The sequence below is a fragment of the Bombus huntii genome, chromosome 8, assembly GCF_024542735.1.
Source record: "Bombus huntii isolate Logan2020A chromosome 8, iyBomHunt1.1, whole genome shotgun sequence".
Lineage (NCBI taxonomy): Eukaryota > Metazoa > Arthropoda > Insecta > Hymenoptera > Apidae > Bombus > Bombus huntii.
This window is the reverse complement of record NC_066245.1, coordinates 5,993,687-6,016,197: the sequence shown is the minus strand read 5'-3', so window position 1 is coordinate 6,016,197 and position 22,511 is coordinate 5,993,687. Positions and strand designations below refer to the sequence as shown.

Below are 22,511 nucleotides of genomic sequence, written 5' to 3'. Positions count from 1 at the left end.
AAAAATCTATATCCTCGATATCGATATCTCAAATATGAAATCTTACGATTCCTACCATAAGTTTGAAATATAAAATGCACAGAAAAATACTCTACCAAGCTAATACGAAATACGTGACAAAGATATCTTTATAAACATATACACGTGTATAGATAAAGTTCTACGTCGAAGGTCCAAGCCCATAATTTACATCAATCAACAAATATTTGTAAGGCGTCGTTAATTAAACTCTAAAAATATGGTATAGCTGATCAACTTGGTTAACAAATTACTTGTTTTTACTCGCGTCAATTATGTTCTCTCGAACTTCGGGAAAACATGGGAATAAAGAACAAGAGAAAGAGAAGACACGATTATGGAAATGAAGTGAAGACTGGATTAGTGAAGTAGTAACTGAATTAGAAGTGAATCGATCAACGAAACAAACGTTCGCATGCGGCAACAAACCAATTTGCATAAACTTCTAACTGACCATAATCCGGCGTTGCTTTGTCTAGAAATAGAGCGAACGGTTTACTTCGTGGACGCGTCTGCACGTCACCTTCTCGGGCTAAGAAAATGGGGGAACAAAGGCGACAGATGGATAACACGGGCAGGAGGTGCGCTGTCTCTTCCTATTCAAACGTAAACTTACGCTTAAGAGTTCATCGCACGAGATGAATGACATTACAGACACAAGGCGTGATGTTACTTTCTTTTTTTACTGCTACAAAATCAACACACTTTTGTTTGGCTAAAAATATTGTGCAAAAAGACAAAGTCATGTTCGAATAACTGTAATAACATTACTAAAATTATTTATCAATGAAATGGAAATTATAGATCAAACGGATGAAAAACACATAACAGAAGGGAAGAAGAAGAAAGAAAAAGAAAGTGGCTTTTGGATAGGTAAGTGAAATAGATGGGCACAATGGATTGTACAAAGGATTGGCAGGGTTCACTCACCTGTACAGAACCGTGCCTATCAGCGGGTGTCAATGTACCACCAGCTCCTGATTGCTTCGCAGTATCTGTCCTCGAGGTTCCCACCCATTTACCGCCCCCGCCTCCCACCCCTGGCTCTGTCACATCCTAAAGGAATAAGCACTAAAGACCACTTTTCAACGGCAATAAAAAAAAAAAAAATTAATAAACTTTATGCCACTCGAAGCTGCACCCAAATGTGAAGATAATCAATGACATGAGTTTTATCATTGTCAGTCGCCCGTTTAGCATGGTATAATTTTCACGATTGTTTGATATTTATATCTAAGATACTAATAGAATACTATGCGAAATTTATTGATAGAATTTTGTGAATGAGATCAAGTGATCTTTAATTTACTCGATACTCGCCAACTAAATACGTGACTAACTACGTTTAAATTTATCGTCGATGATAGAAACAATACTAGAAGGATTGCCAACAGGGATTTCAGATACGGCATGTCCTAAGTCGCTTCTTCGCACATGTATTTAAATGTGAAATATAAAAGTTTGCATATTTAACGAAAAAATTAATGAAATTCAAATTGCTCTTAGTACCGTTACTTCAAATCAAGCTGTGTCATTGGAAATCGTCATGACTGCTTCGAAGCAGAAGAAAGAAAGAAAGAAAAAAAAACGCTGGTTTATCTGATATGATAACCGGCCATTGCATACATTCACGTAACTACAATTTTATCCCGAATCATCTACGATAAGATAGAACATGCATGAAGAAGTAAGACCAGCGCATTACAAGATTTTGGTGGCTTACGTAGTTGCCTTGCATTTCGATGTGAACCTCATCCAACGTGAGGACTACATTTTCCTCAAAATCATCGCATTCCTACACATCGATGATTTCCATGTTTCGCAAAGAAACAAAATCGTATATGTAATACTTTTTTTTTTTTTTTTTTTTTTTTTAGAAAGTCCAACTATCTTCGAATATGCTTCGAACGTTTTCGGCAAAAGCCCTGAATCAAATTTCTACTTTTGTATCTTAACATTTATTATCTCAAGAACGTTTCCTTTTCGACAACTCAATTGCAAACAGCTTTCGTGAAATTTGTTTAAAAATATATGTATATATATATATATTTGTATTTTTTTATTTACTTATATATATATATATACCGACGAGGTGTATACTCATGCTGTTATTTAAGATAGGTAAGCTTCACACAACCATGCTTGTTTCTTGTTTCAAAAGAAAAAAAAAAGAAAAATAGAATATCGAAATGAAAGCGTATACGTACCTTGTACGGGTGCCGATCACGATTCGGAGATACAATAATCTCTTGTCCAGTCTGCAGGGATCCAACAGGTGTGGACTGAAAACGAAACACAAATATTACATTCAGTGGAGTGTATTGTTTATCAGACGATGTTTACAGATAGATCAATTTCGTATAACATACTTGAAGACAGAAATGAAATAATAATTGACGGTAACATTGGACATTATTATTTCGTACATTGCTCTTCGAACTGGAGAAGATAAAACGGACATCCATATTCAAATAAAAATATGACATTACCATGACTAATATTATCTGCAAACGTGAAGCATTCTAAATTAACTGGTAGAAACATGCTATACCATTCATTCACTGTAAGGATGAAAAGAGTATTACCATAGAGAAGATAGTTCCCATACAGATTAGAAATCTAATCTACGTTACAGTACTGGCATTCAATGTTCTACAAAGGAATAAAAAGTTTTTAAACCTGTTTACCGGTTCGTTTATTAATACGAAACTATATTCTACAATTATATGTTCTATAATTATAAAATTCTAAAATTAAAGATCGATGGTAAAGACAAATCAATTTCAATCGGATTATTTTCCCCTGTAGATGTAAATATAATTTCCTCTGTTAACAAATTAAAGAAAAATGGCAAGGTAAACGACGCACTTACCATACTATTTAAATATAAATACTATATGTATATAAATATTGCGAAAGAATCTTGGTACAAGCATAAAATAAATAATTGAACATAGGGGCAGGGAAGGAAATATGCATGCTTAAGTGGTGAATGCAACTCTTGCGGACGTAAATGCGAATCTCGGTCAGAACGAGATATCGTGTCTCTAAGGAGGAATAACATTTTCATGCTCAACGAAATAAAAGTCGATAAGCTCCCAGTATCGTTCCATGCGCTTTACGAGCGATTCTCTCCGAGCAGGAATACACGCTTCTTTGACAAACTATCTTGGTACAGCGTCGTCCTTTTTGCATACATTAATAGAAAGTCGGTGTACTTTTTTCAAATAATTTCGATATTCAAGCTGTCGAACACGCACACGTCTGCGTACAGGTAATAAAAACGTGAACTTCGCGTACAGTTTATCACCCACCTTATCAGATTTAGTCTTTCCAATGTGAGAGGGAGGAGCCGTCCTCAGAGCTCTAAGTTGATCGAAGTTGTGTGGCTAGAGGTTTATTGGGAGCAGCATGCAAACGTTAAAAATCAGTGAAACATGTTTTTCACCAAAAATAAAGACGTAGGGCCGATGTAAAGAAGGAATTCCTCAGGACGACCTACTTACCCAGAAGAGACGATATCTCGAAGTTTCTACGCGATTATCGCTAAAACTACTATGTACAATATAATGAATACGCTCGACGAGCCGCACGAATGAAACAGATATAATCAAGAGGTATCATTGATAAAAAAATCTTTTAATTTACGTAATCAAATAAATAATTGTGAACATTATTGTACATTGCGTTAATCGTAAATTGGCAATCGTTCGAATATGTAAACAGAAAGAAAAAAAGAAGGAAAAGAAAAAAAGAGAACTCCACTATAGGTTTTGATATCGACTCTTGCGATACGTGCTTCGTCCCTGGACATAATCGACCATCATGTAACTCTCCTGTTATTCTGTCTTCCTTTCTTGCATGCATTGCGAAGGGGTAAAAGAGAAAGTGACGTATACAGGGATCACTTGTTCGTCAATGGATCACGTACCATCGTCTTGCCAGTCCAGTCGAATTCTCCGTCGTCGACAAAACCTCGTTTCTCATACAGGTCGTGGAAAAGGTTTCTCAGGTACTCGTAGTCGGGCGTCTCGAAGAAATCCAATCTACGCACATACCGCAAGTACGTAGCCATTTCCTCGGGATGTCCATCGCAGAGAACCTCGATCGGCGTGTTCCGCTTCGTATCGCCGATCTTTTGATATCGTTCTTTCAACGTGTCCGCTTTCAGCCCTTGCCACGGAAGGCTACCGCGCAGGAAGTACATCAGCATGTTCCCTAACGCTTCTAGGTCGTCTCTTCTACTCTGCTCTAATTACAAAAATACGAAAATTAAAAATTTTGCATCGGTGGTGTTCGTATAAATTTTTGCCTCGGTCTATGGTTACAGCGAAGGCGTTTTCTGACGAGCTGGCATTCTAAAAGATACGTCAAAACAATTTTATGAGAATACAACATATATATTCTATCATATATGATTTATATTGTTCTTCAAATGTTTCATTCGTCCGAGCATATATCCGCTATAACCATAGTATAATACCAAAAGTCTATATGACGCACGAGAACCAGGACTCATTTTTTTCTCGAAATATAATCAAGAGATATAAACGACGTAACAATTGTCCGCGAGCAAAGCAGAAACGTTGCCGCGAACGTTGCGAAGAAACATTCTTGGTGGATTTAATATAGCGTAGCGCGGCGCGTGCTCGCTTACAAACTTTCTCCGGGTCTGTGAAGAACGAGCAAGCGGCGAAGTTTGAAAAGTTTGTGCAGATGGGCCGGCGGCCAGGTTGTTGTTGTAGCCGTCGTCTTATGCACGGATATCTAAACCGAGGTAAAAGTTACCTTTTCCAAGATGCGTGTTGATGCTCATATAACGCGCTGTGCCCGTCAGACTCTTGTGTTCCCGGTACGGTATGTGTTTGTTCGTCTCCAGATCTATGTACTCTTTGGCCAGTCCGAAATCGATGATGTGGATAATCTTTTCCCGTTTGGTTGTGCATCGTCCTATCAGGAAGTTTTCCGGCTTGATATCACGGTAGATCAAATGCCGACTATGAACGTATTCTATCCTATGAAGCTGTGGAGAAGCAATATTTCAATTAATACAAACAAACTTATCATCTAGTATACCTATATCAAAATTAATTATCGCTTTAAACGGGAAATCTACGTTAGCAACGTCATAACGTAGCAATATCGTTGATTTAATTTAGACGAGACGATTCTTCGACAATTTAAAATTCGAACAAACATAAAATTGATACATTAATATCACTTACGATCTGTGTGGCGATTTTGAGAACGGTCTTTAGGGTAAACCTCCTACCGCAGAGGTCGAATAGGTCCTCTAGACTCGGTCCGAGAAGTTCCATTACCAGAGCGTTGTACTTCCCACAAGGACCGAAGTAGTATACTTCTGGTATACCCTCTGTGCGCGATTAATCACATTGATCGATCAGAATATTAATTATTTCAATAGAACTTCAACGTTTAGATTACAGATACTCACCATGTGTACCTAATAATTTGTAAAACCTATATTCTAAATGTAGCTGCGGCGCCTTTGACCTCATTGGTTCCTGAAAAGTCCAAAAGAGACGTCGTTTTAAAATAAAAGTTCACGACCAGAAAATCGTATGAAGTTAATGGGTTCTTATTTTTATATATCCACGAACTGAACGAGATTTCTCTCGGAGGTTGTTAGAATCGACGGAAAGACAAATTGTTAAAAGCAATTAAGCAACTTCCACGTATCTTTCTCTATCGTTAAAATGGAATTACACTAACGGGAGGACTCTAGACAAAAGCCGTGACTGTCTCAAATTTTAATGAACTCACCAATTTAATCGCTACATGCTCGTTATTGTAGAGGTTCTTCCCTGAAACAAAACCAAAGGTAAAAGGTTTACGTATGCATTCTACGATTGTACCAATTACACGGATTATGCACGCGCTATCGATTTCATTAATACCTTTTTAGCGTCGTAAATACATACTGTTACAATATTTCATGGATTGCGCGGACTTATATATGTATATGCATATAAGTATAATGCATACGTATATGTATATATTAATTATGCTCGTTTTACGCAATAAGAAATATCAATTCGAGTGTATCTCATTCGTGTTTATTAACTTTTTGCTTTATCTGTGTATTAATAAATATGAAACTGATAGACATAAGCTGCGATTAATTACGAGAAAAAAGAAGCGCGAGAAACAGCATCGTACACGTCGTATTAATTCTGTCACGTTCGTCTCCGCCTCCATTTCGACAGCACCGTAATCGCGCAATAATTCTCCATCGAGGGACGACCTCCTCCGTTGATTGCACCTCGCGTGAGAAATTGGATTGACCAGATTTGTGGGCTAACGTGTGCGGTTGTTGTGGTATCATGGTTACTGGGTTATTAATGCACACAAAGCTTTCTCGCTGCTTTTGAATTTATAATAATTCAATTTACACGCAAACAAAACGAAATTCATTAGACTGTATCTACAGTGAATCCGTGTTTTAACCAATTATCGTCCTGACGAGTGAAATATTTTAGTACGAAGTGCACCTATCCTATGTTTTAAAATCCAATCGTGGACTTTGCATAGAATAGCGAAATCCGATGGATATTACGAGGCACAATTAGTCTCTGATATAATAACGAAAGAAAGAGAAAATACCTGAGAGCTAGTAAGAACAAATCTAAGAAACGAGTTATTTGAATCAGCGCAGATGTATTGTGTAAGAAGTAATACAATAAGGAACAAATAACTCTCAGAGATAGCGTAATATGTATGAATTGCGATTGAATTGAACTGACAATACCAACACTGAACATACTTCTTTTGTTTTGACGAGTGCAAGTTATTTCACTGTCTATCGCGATTAAAAACTGATGAAATAGTTTTGTTTCTAAACGTAGATCGCTTAAAATTTTGGCCAATTACAAAACAAATGACCTATCTAGATTTAAATAAGCCTACCTTACCCTACCCATAGGAATCTATATTTTTCACTGTCCTGGCATATTCGTTGAAACGACAACTCGTCAGAACACATTGCGATCGTAGCCTTACGCGAACAAAATTCTGTCGATGCATCAACGAGGATCGTGACACGAAAGTGGTTTCCAAAACATTCACCAACGAATAAAATCTCGTCGTCCGTCGAATTCGTATGCGCCAGGACAAAGATACTCCCTCGGTGACCTTATGAACGCCAACTTCGTGACGAGAATCTTTGTACGGCGAGGCAAAGTCTCCAACAACTTCGCTTTGCAAACTATTGTTCAGTTATATCGTCGGGGAATAAGGAAACGGAGACGTTCGAGAACGAAAGTACTTTTCCTACTTCTGAATAGCGATTGAGAAGTTGTTTGGTAGTTAAACAAGCGTATATCAAGCCACGACAGTCGGTAACACGCGTTTCATCAACACACGAGCATTTGACATTGCAAAGAGATTCTTCGGTATACGGGACGACTTCACAGGGGAACGTAATTTTGTGAGCTCTCCAATTATTCACTGACATTAACCACTAAAGTCGTTTAGTCGAGGACCTATACAGTTCGAAATTCGAACCATTGTACTGATTCGAACGACGCAGAGTTTCCAGGCGCCACTCTAATCGCAGTCGATACAACTCGCAACGACAGCATGAAAATCGATCGTAAGCGGACCAAGTCATTGGTTAAGACCTTCGTTTTTTCAGACTCCAAGTGTAAATCTACATATATATATATATATATATATATATATATATATATATATATATATATATATATTCAACAAATTTGTACAAGATTTGAAAATTTAAATAGAAAAGATCTTTGTTCGTGCCAGGTATTTTCTCTACCGATCCACGTTAAGTAGCGTCGATCGTTTGTGCTTGATTCTTAGAATCTACGATTTAAAGAGTCTTACGTGAGATCACGATATCTACAAGTCACGAACCTCGACATACTGTCGGTCAAAAGTTTTAAAGAAGCCCCACATGTATTTTATACGTATAGAATCTGCGAATTTATTTGTTGAACTATTTCAATTTAATATCCCAGAAGGATCCTTCGAAAGTAATTCTCCCGTACAAGATTGCTCTAGGTGAACTTGAATGCTCAATGGCGAGCCAGATTTGCAAAAGTGTATTTTTCTCGTGGCTCTACAACGACCAATTATATGTTCAGCAATAATACATTGTAATTATTGTAATCGTGTTATTCGTTTAGCTGCTTTCGTCGTGCATGAGATCAAAGACTCGATGTATCTTAATATACAAATAAATAAATTTTGTTGAAAGATAACTGTAGGATTAGCTATCACCGTGTACAATTCTTTATTCGATGTGAAGGAAATTACTATCGATATCCACAGTTTTAATTTTTCAATTGAAAATTGTACTGGCAGAAAATGCAGACAGATAGGAGCAAGTTAAGTATAAGAGTTAGGATTAAACATTTGTTATCGTGTTATTAACAGTCACCTATTCTGACGTAGACCTACATATTATATCTATTTATTGCTCTTATCAAATATTATTCCGTTTTATAAAATTGTAATTTTTTAACCTTTCCTCTGTCCACCATTAATTTCAGATACAACTGGAACTTAGATACAAAGTAGACCCAAATTTTTGACCGATAATGTATGCGATAAGTCGCGTAAGCCTACTCAAGAAACCAACACGATTCAACTTCGCCAAAAGAGGAACTTAGACTAAACCTGCGATTCTTACGATAGCACCATCAGGCTCACGCGAATCCGGCCGATTAAGGAGGACAATTGGAATCTCGATCTGGAATCAGAGTCTCGCGGATCGCGAATGAATTACACGCGAATGTAATTGACGAGTATGTCACGACGTTGAATCAGTACCGGATCTCACGTGCCGACCGAGACGAGCTTAATTCATGCGCGTGAACACGAATAGACGTGTGGTTCTCATCTAGCATTAGCACGTGACGATTCTAACAGAGTGAATACGCGGTAAGGATTCTCGATTACCAGCTACAAATCGTACCGATTGAAAAGAAAATATACTCAGCTGATTAATGCTATCGAAGATCTAACGTCACGTAGAATATATTTCCTAACGCGTATCCATCCTGTCGAGCTTCCGTTCTGATTTGTGTCGATCCATTGAGTGAAGACGCTGAAACGTGCATGGTCATACGAAATGCAACGACTAGAGAGATTTCTCTCGTTGCGAAAACGTGGCCATAATCACAGGCAAGGAAACCGGATGCAAACGGACAGTCACGTATGCTTAATTAAACAATTAATCGAACCGAGACGTTATCTCGGGATTTCATATAGTAGATAATCTCTCGTTGAATTATCGGCAATGATTAAGTTTGATAGTTTGATCGGAATGTAAACGATGATCGATGAGTTTCCGGAGCAGATTGTTACGAAATAAACGAGATTAGAACGAGCGTACAGCAACCTTGGTCAAGTCTTGGTCTACGACAAATCACCGACCAAAGTAAAATAAAGAAAGATAAATGTTCATCCAGCTGAAAAAGACGTGCTCTTGTTTCCGCCAAAGCTTTTCCTACACAGAGCAGCTACACGTTGATCCAATTTCACTAAGAAGATAGTCGACAATGGAAAATATGTCACCAGGAAACCGCAAGACCCGCGGAAATTATTACAGCTCCGAATACCGTGGAAAAATTGATTTGTCCTCAAAAATAGGCCGACTCCCGCAGAGCCGCCGCGATAAACTCTCCGAAATATTCCGAGCGTCTTTATAACTAAAACGATGTCTACGATGTCTGAACGAACGTTCTTCTATTCGAAGCTCTCCTCTCCTAATTTTCTCTTTGATTAACCAATTAATTATGAATCATACTTTTACGGTGTAAACACATATAGCTAGAAAACTCGATGCTGGTAAGGTCAATAAAATTAATTCAATTAAATAAAATCTTAAATATACGAATAGAAGATCTGTGCATTAAAAAATGCAATAAAATGATCTTTGAAAAATACACTCATGCTCTAATTATTGAAAACTACGCACATAATTAATTTTAGATTCTCCTTTGGAAAACGAAAAAAAAAAAAAAAGTGAAAGCGTGTATAATCGCGAAATGCACGATAGGTTTTCGAAACGAAACGCGACTCGCGAGATGGTTCAACACCGAGGAGGTACGACTGCCGTGTTGTGCTCGTCTCAAAACCGAATCGCCGTAACTCGCGATCGCTTTCTCCCGCTTTCGTTCCGAGCTTCCACGATCGATGCCAATTACATAAAGCAGAAATTACGAAACGATCCCGGCCCGTACAGTTTGTTTTTCGCAAGGTTTAGAGATCGGTCGCGTATAATGCGTGGAACTCGCTTAAAATTCGCGCCTACGACCGACCGCGCGTTTTACATGCCGACAATTAACGCGTCCGTAGCTCGTGCTCACTCGCATGCCTACTAATTGCAAATTAATACTCGGATATTATCGACAGCAGCTGTATTTTACAACGCGGCTCTCGTTCTTTCCCTGCTCGTCTATACGTGTGATTCAATTTAACCATTTACTCGCGTGAAAACCTGCCGACCCCGAGGGCGAAACTCGATTAACGATAATAATGAAACGGTTCCAGGGCAAAGAGAGCATATTTTATTTTTCGCTTTTAAACATTTTTTTCATTTTCTTTTTAACGGCAGCGATCTCTCGGACCAGCAGCCTTTTACTTGTCGCACGATCGAGCAACGATGAAACACACGGTTACAACGGGTCACCATACTGCCTCTGGTCGACGTTTCGAAATTTTCTCGACGATCGATCAATTACGATGCAAGATTCAATCGCTGCAGGCCACAAAATCGATTCCGTGATGTCCACGATGTCGTGATTATCGAGTTTTCAGGCTTCCGCAACCTTGATGACGGAGTAGTAGTTCATTCCGGGGGAACAGCTTTTTGGCTTGAAAATGATGACGCCATTGAATTGCATCGAGATATTGGTAAGAAAATTGGATGAGAAGGGTGCTTGTCAACAAATCTTAATTCGAAGAGTTAACTAGGAATTTAATCTCTCGTTTCGATCGAATTTGAACCGGATGAAATCAGAAAGCTCTTGCGCAATCTTACTAATACAGCCAACCCACCTATAACACATTAAACAAAAGCAAAACAGTACGATGGAAACATTCGTACTATATGAATCACCAATTGACAATGATCGTTCAAGTTTATTAAGTCGTGCTATATAGAACCGTATCGCAATTTTTGCACCGTGTATCGAAGCCATGCTTTTTGAGTATCGTATTATAAGAGGGTTGAATGTATATATCCGAGTACAAAATTGTTTCTAAAGTTCAGTTTCTTTTATTACCAAATTTATTAGTGCGATAGAAGGGACTCTATCTGTCAGTATTGGTAACGTGCAATTTGCAACTTGTATAATATATATTTTATACTTTACAAGCGATATTTTACAATTTTAAAATATATATATTTTATACTTTACAAGTGATATTTTACAAGTTACAAATTACACGTTACCAATACCGACAGAGTCCCTTCTATCGCACTAATAAATTTGGTAATAAAAGAAATTGAATTTTAGAAACAATTTTTACACAGAAACAATTTTAAGTAGCCGTCACTTGATTATTCTAAGTGATGTAAAATTGCAGAATTACAGAGAAGCCCGCGACATACAACATGCAACTTGTCAATTTGCTAATATTACCGGTTAGTAAATTATCATGCGACAGAGGCCAGGTTGGTTTATTCTCACCATTTAACATTATTCACAAAAGAGGATGACCAATGATTCGGGAATGAGCAAACGTTTGTGGCAGAGTATCGATAACGAGTTAGAAACCATTCGGAGAATAGCTCGTATATCGCTTTAAACACATTAGAAAATAACGTGAAAAAAATAAGTTTTTCTAAAAGCTAGTAAAATACATGGCAAATTTGTAGACACTGTGTAGCAAATATAATAATACATAAAAGAGAACGAATTTATATTGCAGTTCAATATCTGCACCATCTACTACGGCATTATCTTTGCGATGCCAATCTCAATTTTGTCGATATTTCAATTAATAACAAGTACCAATAACATTCACTAATAACGATTCGTATAAAGATATCGGCGAGAAAACAATCGAAAAAACAGTGGAACAGTCACAACACAAGCAACAGATATGTAGATACGAAACGAAGGATCGAACAATCCGTGTCAACAAACAAGAATGGTGTATAGCCTCGACTTCGTTCATCAAGCAAGCATTTGAAATTAATACGCGCTTACGTAAAGCATCGAGGTCAAGTAATAACGCTGAAAGAGCTATTGTTTCTAGTGTTTCAGCAACGAACCGAGGTTTTTAGCCGCAGACACTCTGTCTATCCTAAGTTTGATAGCCAGTAGCAACGACTCTGGGACCCTGTCCTGGGTCTACGTATAGGAAATGCCACTCGTCGATTTGTACGGTATGCACTTGACGCCTTTGACCCAATCCGTATAAACGGAGAACGTGCATACACCGAACCCTCTTTGTGACGTTTACCAGACCGATAATTAGAGCCAGAGTTAAGTGTACACGCTTGATAATTAGACTCCGAGTAAGCCTATTACGCGCTTTGCGTCTTCGATTGTACCAGCGAACCACAATCGACGAATTACTCCGCAGCATTAAGGTGTACGATATCTCGGCCTGGGAAATTCCCATGACGTGGCAATATCACGAAAACTTGTAATTTCAAGGGTTGGAAGCCTGTTTATTTTTATTTCATATATAATAGCTTAAGAAAGTATTTGGTCATCTATAGAAACTTTTTTTGGTGCTTAATATAGAAATAAAATACGATGGCCTTGATATCCGTTAATCGCGTGTGTTATGAGGAAAAATAAATTACACTCTATTTTTAAGATTCCATTAAAGCTTGCGTTTGAAGATTAGCAAGTATCAACTTATGAACGGAAGTACACACTTGTACTATCTGGAATCTATGAAAATCAAATGCAAGAAAAAATGAAAAGCAAATGAGTTTATTAGATTGTTGAATTACCTTCCTTTCGTGTACGTAAGGTATTAATTTCATAATAAATATAACATTGCTGAATAAACCGTACTTCTACAATTTAAAGAAGATAGAAGTAAGACATTTTCATTAATTCTTTATAATCAGGTATTGAGAAAGGTTTTTATAACGACGAATCCGATACCAATAAATTTCCATTTCTTTCGAGCAAAACAGTTTTACGAATCCTTTTTTGTACTGGACGCTTTTTATGCATAAAGTATTTAAAAAAAAAAAAGACGATATCCGAAGAGATACGGACGTGAAGAAACGCGGAGAGCAGTAGAATTAAAATTGTCTGTTAAAATCGACCGTAAAGTGTTCGAAATCCTTCCTTAGATTCAGAAGTAGCAATATTTAAATTAAATTTATTTTGGTGGTGTTCAACCTGTTGCGTTTATCTTGTTTCGCATGATTCTTGTTTGGCAACAAGATTTTTCTCTGGAATAATCTGTTTACCCGAGTGAAGGCAAGGGCGGAAGCGATAATACGACGACGAAATCTCAAGATCCAATTACGGAGAGAGTGGATATCGCGGAAAGGATTCGGCGGAAAATCGAATCCAGTTTGGCCGGTTCGCAACAAGCGATTCTTGACGGAAACGACGACCGACCAATTTGTTCGACTGGGTAATTTTGCATGATCGGCCCACGACCGGATTCCCCACTGACTTTGACGACTCTTCTTTTCTTCGCCTCGACACTGGGTGATAACAGAAAGTATAAAAGGAGCAGCGAAGCGTCGAATAAATGCTCGAGGCGAGAAAATTTCCTTACGCTCTCGTCTGCTTGAACTGCTCGTGCGAGAAAACTGATCGATCCAGTGCCCCTTGTAAATAACGACACAATCTCGAGAGCCGCCTTGCAACGACAATTTTTCTCAAGAATCTCATTCACAATGAAATACTTTTCCTCGCGGTGCTTCTCTCGAAGATCGTTTCCATCGAGAAAAGGAAAATCAATGATATAAATTATCGTAGCCTGGTATCGTGACTTCTTTGAGAATTACCTCAACTAAATTCTATTTTTATACAGTTTATACGTGTGCTATATATGGTAGTACAGCATTAAAATTATTAACTAGGCAGAATGAGTTGATCCATCATTCGAATTGTCAATCTCTTGGACACGATAATCTTTTTTATTTAGAAATTTCCTATAGGTACTGATTTAAGTAAAATATCAAGTTTTATCATTTCCTTTGTACCATGTTTATTTCTTTTCTCGTTTAATTTAAAACATATAGTCGTTTGTTCCGTAATTATTGTATAATGTGATTTTATTTGATGCGATAAACTTCATGTAACACTGCTGTTCTCCTCGTTTATCTTTCACGTTTGTATTACTAACGACAACCTTCCTCCAAACTTAGAAATGAAAGATATAGAATACACAAATAAAATTTGTACGTCTATATAAAACGTTTAACTGAACGAAAACCAAATATTTAAGTAAGGTTAAACATTTAAACGCTACTGGTAGCTTAATGATATGTATTAAAACGTAACTTTTATTTTCGGTTATATCGATCCGAGAACAGCGAAGTTGAAGGACACAGAAAAATGCAAATGTTTCAACGTATCTTAAGAATTGCAAAAATTCCAGACAGAACGTTTTGATGAAAGAGAACAGTATAGATAAATAAAGTTCCAACTCATAGTCAATTAGAGAAGCATCGCCGTGTTTCTAAAGCAGACGCGATTTAGAAGTTTCACGCGAAATCACGCAGATTCAAACAAAACTTGCGCCACGTACGTTCGTGTTTTCGTCCCTCTTTTCGAGCGAATTTATTTTTTCCTTGCTTTATTCCTGGCTATATTTTCGGAGAAGTTCCTGGGTGCGTTAGTTCGCGGCATTCTCCGCATACCAGACACATGAGTTGTGACGAAATGTCGGACAAACTGGACCACCGTGAACAACACAGAAGCCGGATAACATATAAAGCCTTGTGTTTGGTTCGTTTGCAAAAGGTTTCCCAGTCGCACGCGGAAAATCTAATAAATCGACCACCAGAGGTAACAAATAGTTCCTTTCCTAGCCTGTTGATTTTTATCTTCGTCATCGTGTAAGTGCCTTAAGGAATCGGCGAAGAAAATGGTCGAGTTCTATATTATTATAGAATAACAATTATTCGATTATACTCGTTACGACGGCGATTCAATTAAACAGACGGTACTTTCTATGACTGCATTTATCACGGGGATGTTTTTCCCCGGCGAGAAAATATACCAAGTACGAAATCAAATAAAAAATGTTACCGTATCACTGCCAATTCATAAAATATAGTATCTCAAGCACATGTTCCCTTTCGTACGATTCTGTTTGCCGGAAAAATTGAAATCTCTCTCTCCATCGTCGTTTGTGTCTATCTCCGGGTTTAACAAGATACGATTACGATCTCTGAATAGAGGTGGAACAAAGAATACCCCGATTAACAGTCAGATCATCTTTACGTTTATCTATCATCATCAACTAACGTGTTGCAAATGTTGAAATTCTTATTCATCGGTTCGTTCGCGTTAAGAACGACGAACAGAAATTTTCCTGAAAGCGGTGCGCTTCCATAATAACTGATTTCCTTCTAGGAGTTCTCGATCGCTCAAAGATTCCACGGAAAGTTTGTAAATGTATATACAGCGGAATACTCGATAATTCTATTACGATATTAACATTTCCACGGAATACTCGAACACGATGCGCTAAGATATCGGTGTTACGGACGAAAGTGAACGCGTCACCGGAAGTTTGAAAGAAGTTCTGGCGTTCGGCCAGGAAGTTCTGAATAAGATATTCCCTACGATCGAAGTCGTTATTCGGCGACCGCTTCGTTGGGTCGAGAAGCGAGAAAAATTGGCGAAGTGATGAAAAAAAGGAAAAAAGAAGAAAAGATTTCGAAGAGAGACAACGCGCAGAGAGGCACATCGTGACATACATATGGATATTAAAGTTGAAAATGACAGCGCGAAATCGCGTGAACTTTGAAATTTTCAGCGATTCGCGATATGGAACTCGATATGGCATGAAACCTGTGCCATGTTCTATATCGTTTGCAAAACGTTTTTTCGTGCATCAAATCGTTTCTGTATGGCCGTGCATGCTATCTAACGGGAATCCGAGTTGAAATGAATCGGCGGTTAACGAAGACGAATGCGTCGGAGCAGAAATCAAAAGACGGATGCACACACGGCAGGAGAATTTTTCTACGCGCGAGAACATCCGGAACGGAGACATTAGATGCGTTAGAGACGTTCGAATCATTAAGGCGAACTTTCATTTCGTCATTTCGTATTCACAATGAAAGGTCATTGGGGGGGGGGGGGGGTCAATGATATGCACGGTGCAAAGAGATAATTTGAAATATTGGGGGAAGGCTGTTGCAAAGCGGCAAGCAAAGATATTCGACGGGTGTAGAACGTATCGTACGGTCGTGTGCGTGACGTGATCGTGCGCACAAAATGCAGTCATGGTTTAACGTTATATTCTGCTCAAAACGCTGTATCGATCGTAACTCTTCCGCTCGCGTAGATCTCCATCAGCGAGATATCGTACACGACTCTCTCACGCGATCGCTGTGCCGCTCAGAAATCGTGTCTGTAATTCCATGTAATTTCCTCGCGACGATTACCAATATTTCGTCCTCTTCATCCGACTTTTATCAAGGAAACGTATTGAATCTAGCGGAAATATTATCCACGACAGTCTTTTTTTCTTCCGCTTCCTCTCCTCGTCCTCTATTCCGGAGGGGGCTTTGACAAAACGCTTTGAACACAGTTCCGTGCTGCAAGAGGTAAAAAAAGAGAAAAAAAAGAGGTAGACATCGACGATGCCTCTTTTTCATCTTTCATCGTTATTCGTCTTTTTACCAGGCAGACATATTTTCCACGGTCATGACAAGACTTTGTAAAACGTGACAAATTTTATATTTATATTTCGCTGCAAGTGCCTTTAGTCGCGCCGACTACGGATCATTCAACGATCGGAAGAGGTGTCCATTTTCAAGTTCTTAGAACGACGAATGCGATGCGGGTCGGTTGCACCGTGATTGCGCAAAGCCGAAGCTCTAATTCGTCGAAAGTATCATCGGCACGATGACTGCTTGATGCCGTAAGTGCGCATTCCTGCATTCACTCGCGACACTTAACAGTGCCACAAAACCAGATTCACCGAATGACTCGGACGTCTTCCAGAGGCGAAGGTCATTGACTCGGGCCCGCAATTAATCAGTGCTTTCGCATAATTAATCCGGCGCCTCCCCATGTCGCCTGCAATTTGCGACAAGACAACGATTTCTAATAAAGAAGCCACGCCCTTGTCGGATCATCGGTTCCTCCGCGACCTTAACGGAGATTTTATCGCGTCGTTTATACGTCAGCATGTTATTTTTCGCTGGCCGTTTCGTGCAAAATCCAACACGTGTCGTGTTGTATTTTTCTAAGTATTTGAATTACAAAATTTCCGAGTTTGAAATAAATATCATTAGCTTCGATTGTGCAGTAGCAAATAGTAATATATGGATCGTGGATTTGCATGAATTTGATTATCTAGATTTTAACGCTAATCTTACCAAGCCCGGTCAAATGACCGGTTTCAAAATTTAACTTAAAGTTGCACATTCATTGTTATCTCTTTCGTCCATCTAGCTTTACGTAAATTCTTATATTATCTGATCAATCGATTTCTCAATTTTTGTTAATATAAGAATTAATATAAGCGAGTTAAATAAATTTCGATAATATTACCACGTAGTAATAGTTAATGTGTAAATTATCAATCTTCGCGAACTTGATTCGACGCGATAAGTCATATTTCTTATTCTTTATCGGGAAGCAGCTTTAGAAATGTAGTACGTTATCCGATCAACCCAGAAAATAGTTGTTGAAAGCAATCCTTTCGATGCAACATCACCTTTTATTATTTCATATTAGTGAGATATCATAAGCAAGGATGTTTGCAACGCATTGAACATAATGAAGCGAAATGACGTTATCAAGGATTCAGTGAAATGTGAAAATACATGCATTCCGTATGTGAAAATAGTAATTTGAGACGATTTTAGACAGCTTGTATGGAGTTAGCTGAATGAGCCTGATTTCGGTGACATGAATCGGCATAGATATCGGTATTAATGCGATAATTTTCGAGTACTATTATCGTCTCAAGTTACTTTGATATACGGAACGCATGTTTTTTCATGCTTGACTTCCGAGATAACGCTATTTCCATTTTTATGACACCGAATACTAATAAATAATAAAAGTTGATTTTACATCGAAAGAATTACTTTTACGATCTATGTTGATTAGCCCCTTGTTATTAGACCTACGTCTATTTGGCTATACATTTACTCTTATCTTACTTCTTTCGGCGAATACTACAAGGCTTTTAGTTCAAGTAAAAACATAAAACCAGAAGGAGAAAAACGTTGAAACTGAATCATTCTACGTTTATATTAGATGCAAAGAAAAACTACGTTTTTACATCTAATTCCCTAGTATTAAAATCATAATCATAATCTCATTAATCTAGGAAAATACATCAATATTCATAAACTCATACAACTTTACACTTTAATGATTGCATAATTTGACGCGTATATAGCCACAGAGTCGCAATCAATCAATAACATAATATGCTAATCAAGATCCGTGTCAAAGATCGCGTAGACGAACAGAGAAAAAGGAGGAATAAAAAACAGATGATAAGTGTGTTTTTCTAACTTGAAAACGTGGCAACGAAACTGGATCGAAAATTTCCGTGCTCTTAACGTGGTTCTTCGTGCGCAATCCACGAATTACGTAGACATAACGAGATTGCGGGTCGATGGTTTGTTACAGAGCGTTGACTGTGTCGTTACGGGCTTGAAAGCGAAATATCCGGAAAACTCGCACGCGTTACACACTAGGAAAACCTCGATGAATTGTATCGCGCGTAGCTTGAACAAGCTGGGTTAATTACGCGAATGGATAAAAGCATTAGCCAAAGTGGAAAGTGTCGCAGGTTAAACGTCGCCGTTGCTCTTGGCGACGATGCGGCTATTAAATGGAACACGTGAAATCGATGTGAAGGAAGAGAAGGATAGAGAAAAAGAGAAGAAGAGAGGAAAAATTTTCTCGATTCACGGTGAATCGATGAAGAAATACGAGGTGACCGAGACTACAGCGTTAGGAACCGGCATATTCCGTGTACGAGCACGTTATTCTATTCGCATCGAAGAAATGACCGATCGAAGCAGAAAGCTACTGGGAAGATTTTATCAAGCCGCTGCTCTGAGTAGATATAACCTGTCTTACCGGTGCAAACGAGACTCCGGGAAGACAAAAATCACGACGACAAGCTGGAAGAGTATCGAGCTGACGTTGCACAGCCAGCCAGTTCTAAAGTGGGAAGAGCAACGTGGCGGTTTTGCATTTAACTATTCAGAACGCAGCTCTACTTATTTACCTGTTTCGTTGAAAAACAAGATCACGGCGCATAACAATGACGCGGATGGTATCGAGATTATACAGAAGAAAAGGGTAGCCGGCGCGGGGCAAAAGTAGGCCACTCGAGAGTCTAACAGTCGCGTATACGATTCCCATTCTAAAGGTGTGCGCGCTGTCCTCGTTAAGAGGTAGAGGGTTGCGTCGTTAAACGCAAGAAATATATTCCCAATGCGAGATAACGGTATGGAGAAGGAAGAATGGAAAGAGAAGGGAAAGAAATAATCGGCAAGGAGTCGATGTTTTCGATTACGATCGTCCGACTGACGTCGTTGAAACGAAAGAGTGCCGCTGCTTCATTTCGAATTTCAAGCTGACCGTGTTCCAGAAAATCGATATCCCGAGCCCTCGACGACAGTAATGCTATTTTAAAGCGCAACGCGAAAGCGTAATAATAACAACGAGAGTTGCGAAGAGGCCGTGATACGGTGCGCCACCAGCCGATCGAGGGATAATTAAGAGAAGCCAAACGAACGATATCGAGAGAAACCGGATGAACAAAGCGGAACGCGACGGCGCTGCGAGACGGAGACACGACATCGCTGATGGTATATGTACCTTGTACATAGAGCACACAAGTAGGCGGTGAAAGGGAAAATTATGCTCTGGCGTGACTCGACGCGGCCAAAGCAAAGATGCACGTGTTAGAGATACATTCGATTTTCCAGGCGCCCGATAACCTCGTCGAACGAAACGTCAACGGAGAATCGCGCGCACAGTTTGCACGATAGACCGTTTGCAATGCAGAGTAGGTGGTCGAACGTAGGTAGAAGTAGGTAGGTAGATATTGGTAGATAATGCTAGAATAGGGTGGTGGCACGGGTGGACGATAAAAAGTGGGCCGCAACGCATGTTCACCATGGAGAAAAGGAAAAGCATCTCTAGGTCCACGTGTTGAGAACTCGTGCGCGGACACTTTTAACCCTCTAACCTAGTCGAGGAGAGCTGCTTTATACAAGCCATCAACCAACCAGCGTACCGACTGGTCGACCGAGCAACCGAGTCGGCCCAGCCTTCCGACGACTAGAAAATCGAAGCAGAACGTACGAGAAGCGGAGGCAACATCGCTCCCATCGATCGTGACCTACCAGAGAGAGCCTATTCCACCCTCGGTGCCCCTCTCTTTCACCCTATTTCTCGATCCTTACCCTTCTTTTTTCCTCCCCACCCTTCTTTTAATCTCATCTTTCTCCTCGTATCACCCTTACCCCGTTCTTTAACCTTACCTGTGCGTGAATATATCTATCTTCTTTCTATGCAACATCTCCCTCTCTCTATTATCATCCCTTTGCTTCTGCATCTCTTTTCAACGTGTCTTCGCTCGTTCTCCATCGCATCGATGGCCCCTCCGTGCGTTTCGAGTCGCCTCTCTATCGGGCTGTTCCCGCAATAACGACGCACGCGTGCCACTCCATATCGGACGTTGGTCACACTTCGGCCGTACTGTCTCTGTTTCGCCGGCCTCCTCTTTCCGGCTCTTTTCTCCCCTTTTTTCATAACCCACTCCCTTTCCCCCTATCAGCGCTTTTTCTCCGCTGCCATCAGCCACGAGCGCGTGCCGTTTATTCCGTTGCGTTACACAACGAGTTGGGAACTGTATACACCATGCAAATCGAATTCCCTCTCCACAGTCATCCAACGATGAGCTACCCTTTGTATTCGGATGTCGCCACTGTTGGCGGTATTTGAAATTTATTTTCCAAATCGATCGGTACGGTAAATATTCATTAAGTCAAAGTCGCATCGACTAGTCGGCTGCGCCATCAGAAAAATATGTCGACCGCGAAGGGTTAAATCTTGGTCGAATTTTGTCGAGTATGTTGTTAAAAAAAAAGAGTATTTTTCCCCCTTTCGTTCTGTACGATTTTGAGGCAAATATCTACGCGATACGGGAGTTCGCGAAATGAATTCACACAGATGACCATCGACCGTGAAACACTGCGATGCTTTCATTTCGAGTTCCGTAGAGTAAGACACAGTCGACGTGTTTTCCTTTTGCAAATTTCAGAGCAAGATATCCTGTGACAGTCTGATTATTTTGGGGCTATAGGTTGGTTATTAGGTCGGGTAAAAAATTTTCTCGTTCATTTTAGAGAACTTCGGATCCAATTTTCGCGGAAGCGAAACTTCATTAAGCAAATGGAGGGCTTGTAAGAAAACGAGCCACGTTACATCTTTTGGCTTCTTTCGTAATATCATTTAGTCGTCGTTTTGTTAAAAAACGAGACTCGCAACATGGAGGAATCGATAATACAAAAAACGATCGGTATTTTGACTTATTCGTAAATATGTACTCGGGAATTACGTAATACTCGTGAATTGACACAAGAAATTCTCGCGTTTCGCTTGTTATCAGCTATCGACAACGATACGCGTGCATGTGTGATATAAGTATGTACTCTCTTGAAAAATAATTGAAGTTGAGAAAGCCTGGCGCAACGCAACGATGCGTACCAAGTTCGTTTCAAGGTGCCAACAAGTTCTCCCTTTGACATTATATCCCCTAAGAAAGTAACACGATTTCATTCGTCGGTTTTTTTTTTAAACTAAAGAAAAATTAACAAGACCTCGGGTTGACCCAATAACATTCGAATCCTCCCACTAACGTTATTCAGCATTGCAGAAAAAGGTCACTCGAAGGAAAAGTATAGGAGATCTCCTACGAGTATTTCATTTATGTAATAAAGTTATCTGTAATTTATTTTACAAGCTTACGTCGCCTGACAAAGGGATTTATCACTATTTTCGAGTAAAATTAAAAGAAAGGCTTCCCCACGAACTCGATAGTTTAGAGGGAAAAATCCTAAACAGTTCGATTGCAAATCTATCGTACAATTGAACTTCGCTTCATTGTGTTACGAGCAGTTAGCGGTAAAAAAAAAAAAAAACAAATATCCCGCGACTATTCTATTCGTTACTAGGAAAAACTCGATAGTGAAACGAGCAGTCTTCCGTCAAATTTGTGACGAATGTTAATCCAATTTCGAGCGAACGTCACTGTTGAACGATTAACGCGGTATGTGTTTAATCGAATTCGCGATT

General features: G+C 39.2%; 1 protein-coding gene across 13 annotated transcripts in view; it reads right to left on the bottom strand.

Annotated features, from left to right (window-relative positions):
- Positions 1 to 22,511, bottom strand: part of LOC126868845 (casein kinase I) — a 61,621-nt gene that overhangs the window by 5,930 nt on the left and 33,180 nt on the right. For 4 of the 13 annotated variants that reach the window (XR_007690762.1, XM_050624781.1, XM_050624771.1 and 1 more), the window contains exons 2-9: positions 5,803 to 5,843; positions 5,474 to 5,543; positions 5,244 to 5,392; positions 4,807 to 5,041; positions 3,950 to 4,269; positions 3,333 to 3,407; positions 2,226 to 2,300; positions 949 to 1,074 (exon numbers count right to left, since the gene is read on the bottom strand). Coding sequence is in view for 12 of the 13 variants with exons in the window: in XM_050624781.1 (XP_050480738.1) it covers positions 949 to 1,074; positions 2,226 to 2,300; positions 3,333 to 3,407; positions 3,950 to 4,269; positions 4,807 to 5,041; positions 5,244 to 5,392; positions 5,474 to 5,543; positions 5,803 to 5,843 (1,091 nt within the window). In the remaining variant the exon portion in view is untranslated. Of the gene's footprint in view, positions 1 to 948; positions 1,075 to 1,741; positions 1,814 to 2,225; positions 2,301 to 3,332; positions 3,408 to 3,949; positions 4,270 to 4,806; positions 5,042 to 5,243; positions 5,393 to 5,473; positions 5,544 to 5,802; positions 5,844 to 22,511 lie in introns of all 13 variants that reach the window. The other 9 variants (XM_050624782.1, XM_050624775.1, XM_050624783.1 and 6 more) reach the window with 5 other exon arrangements.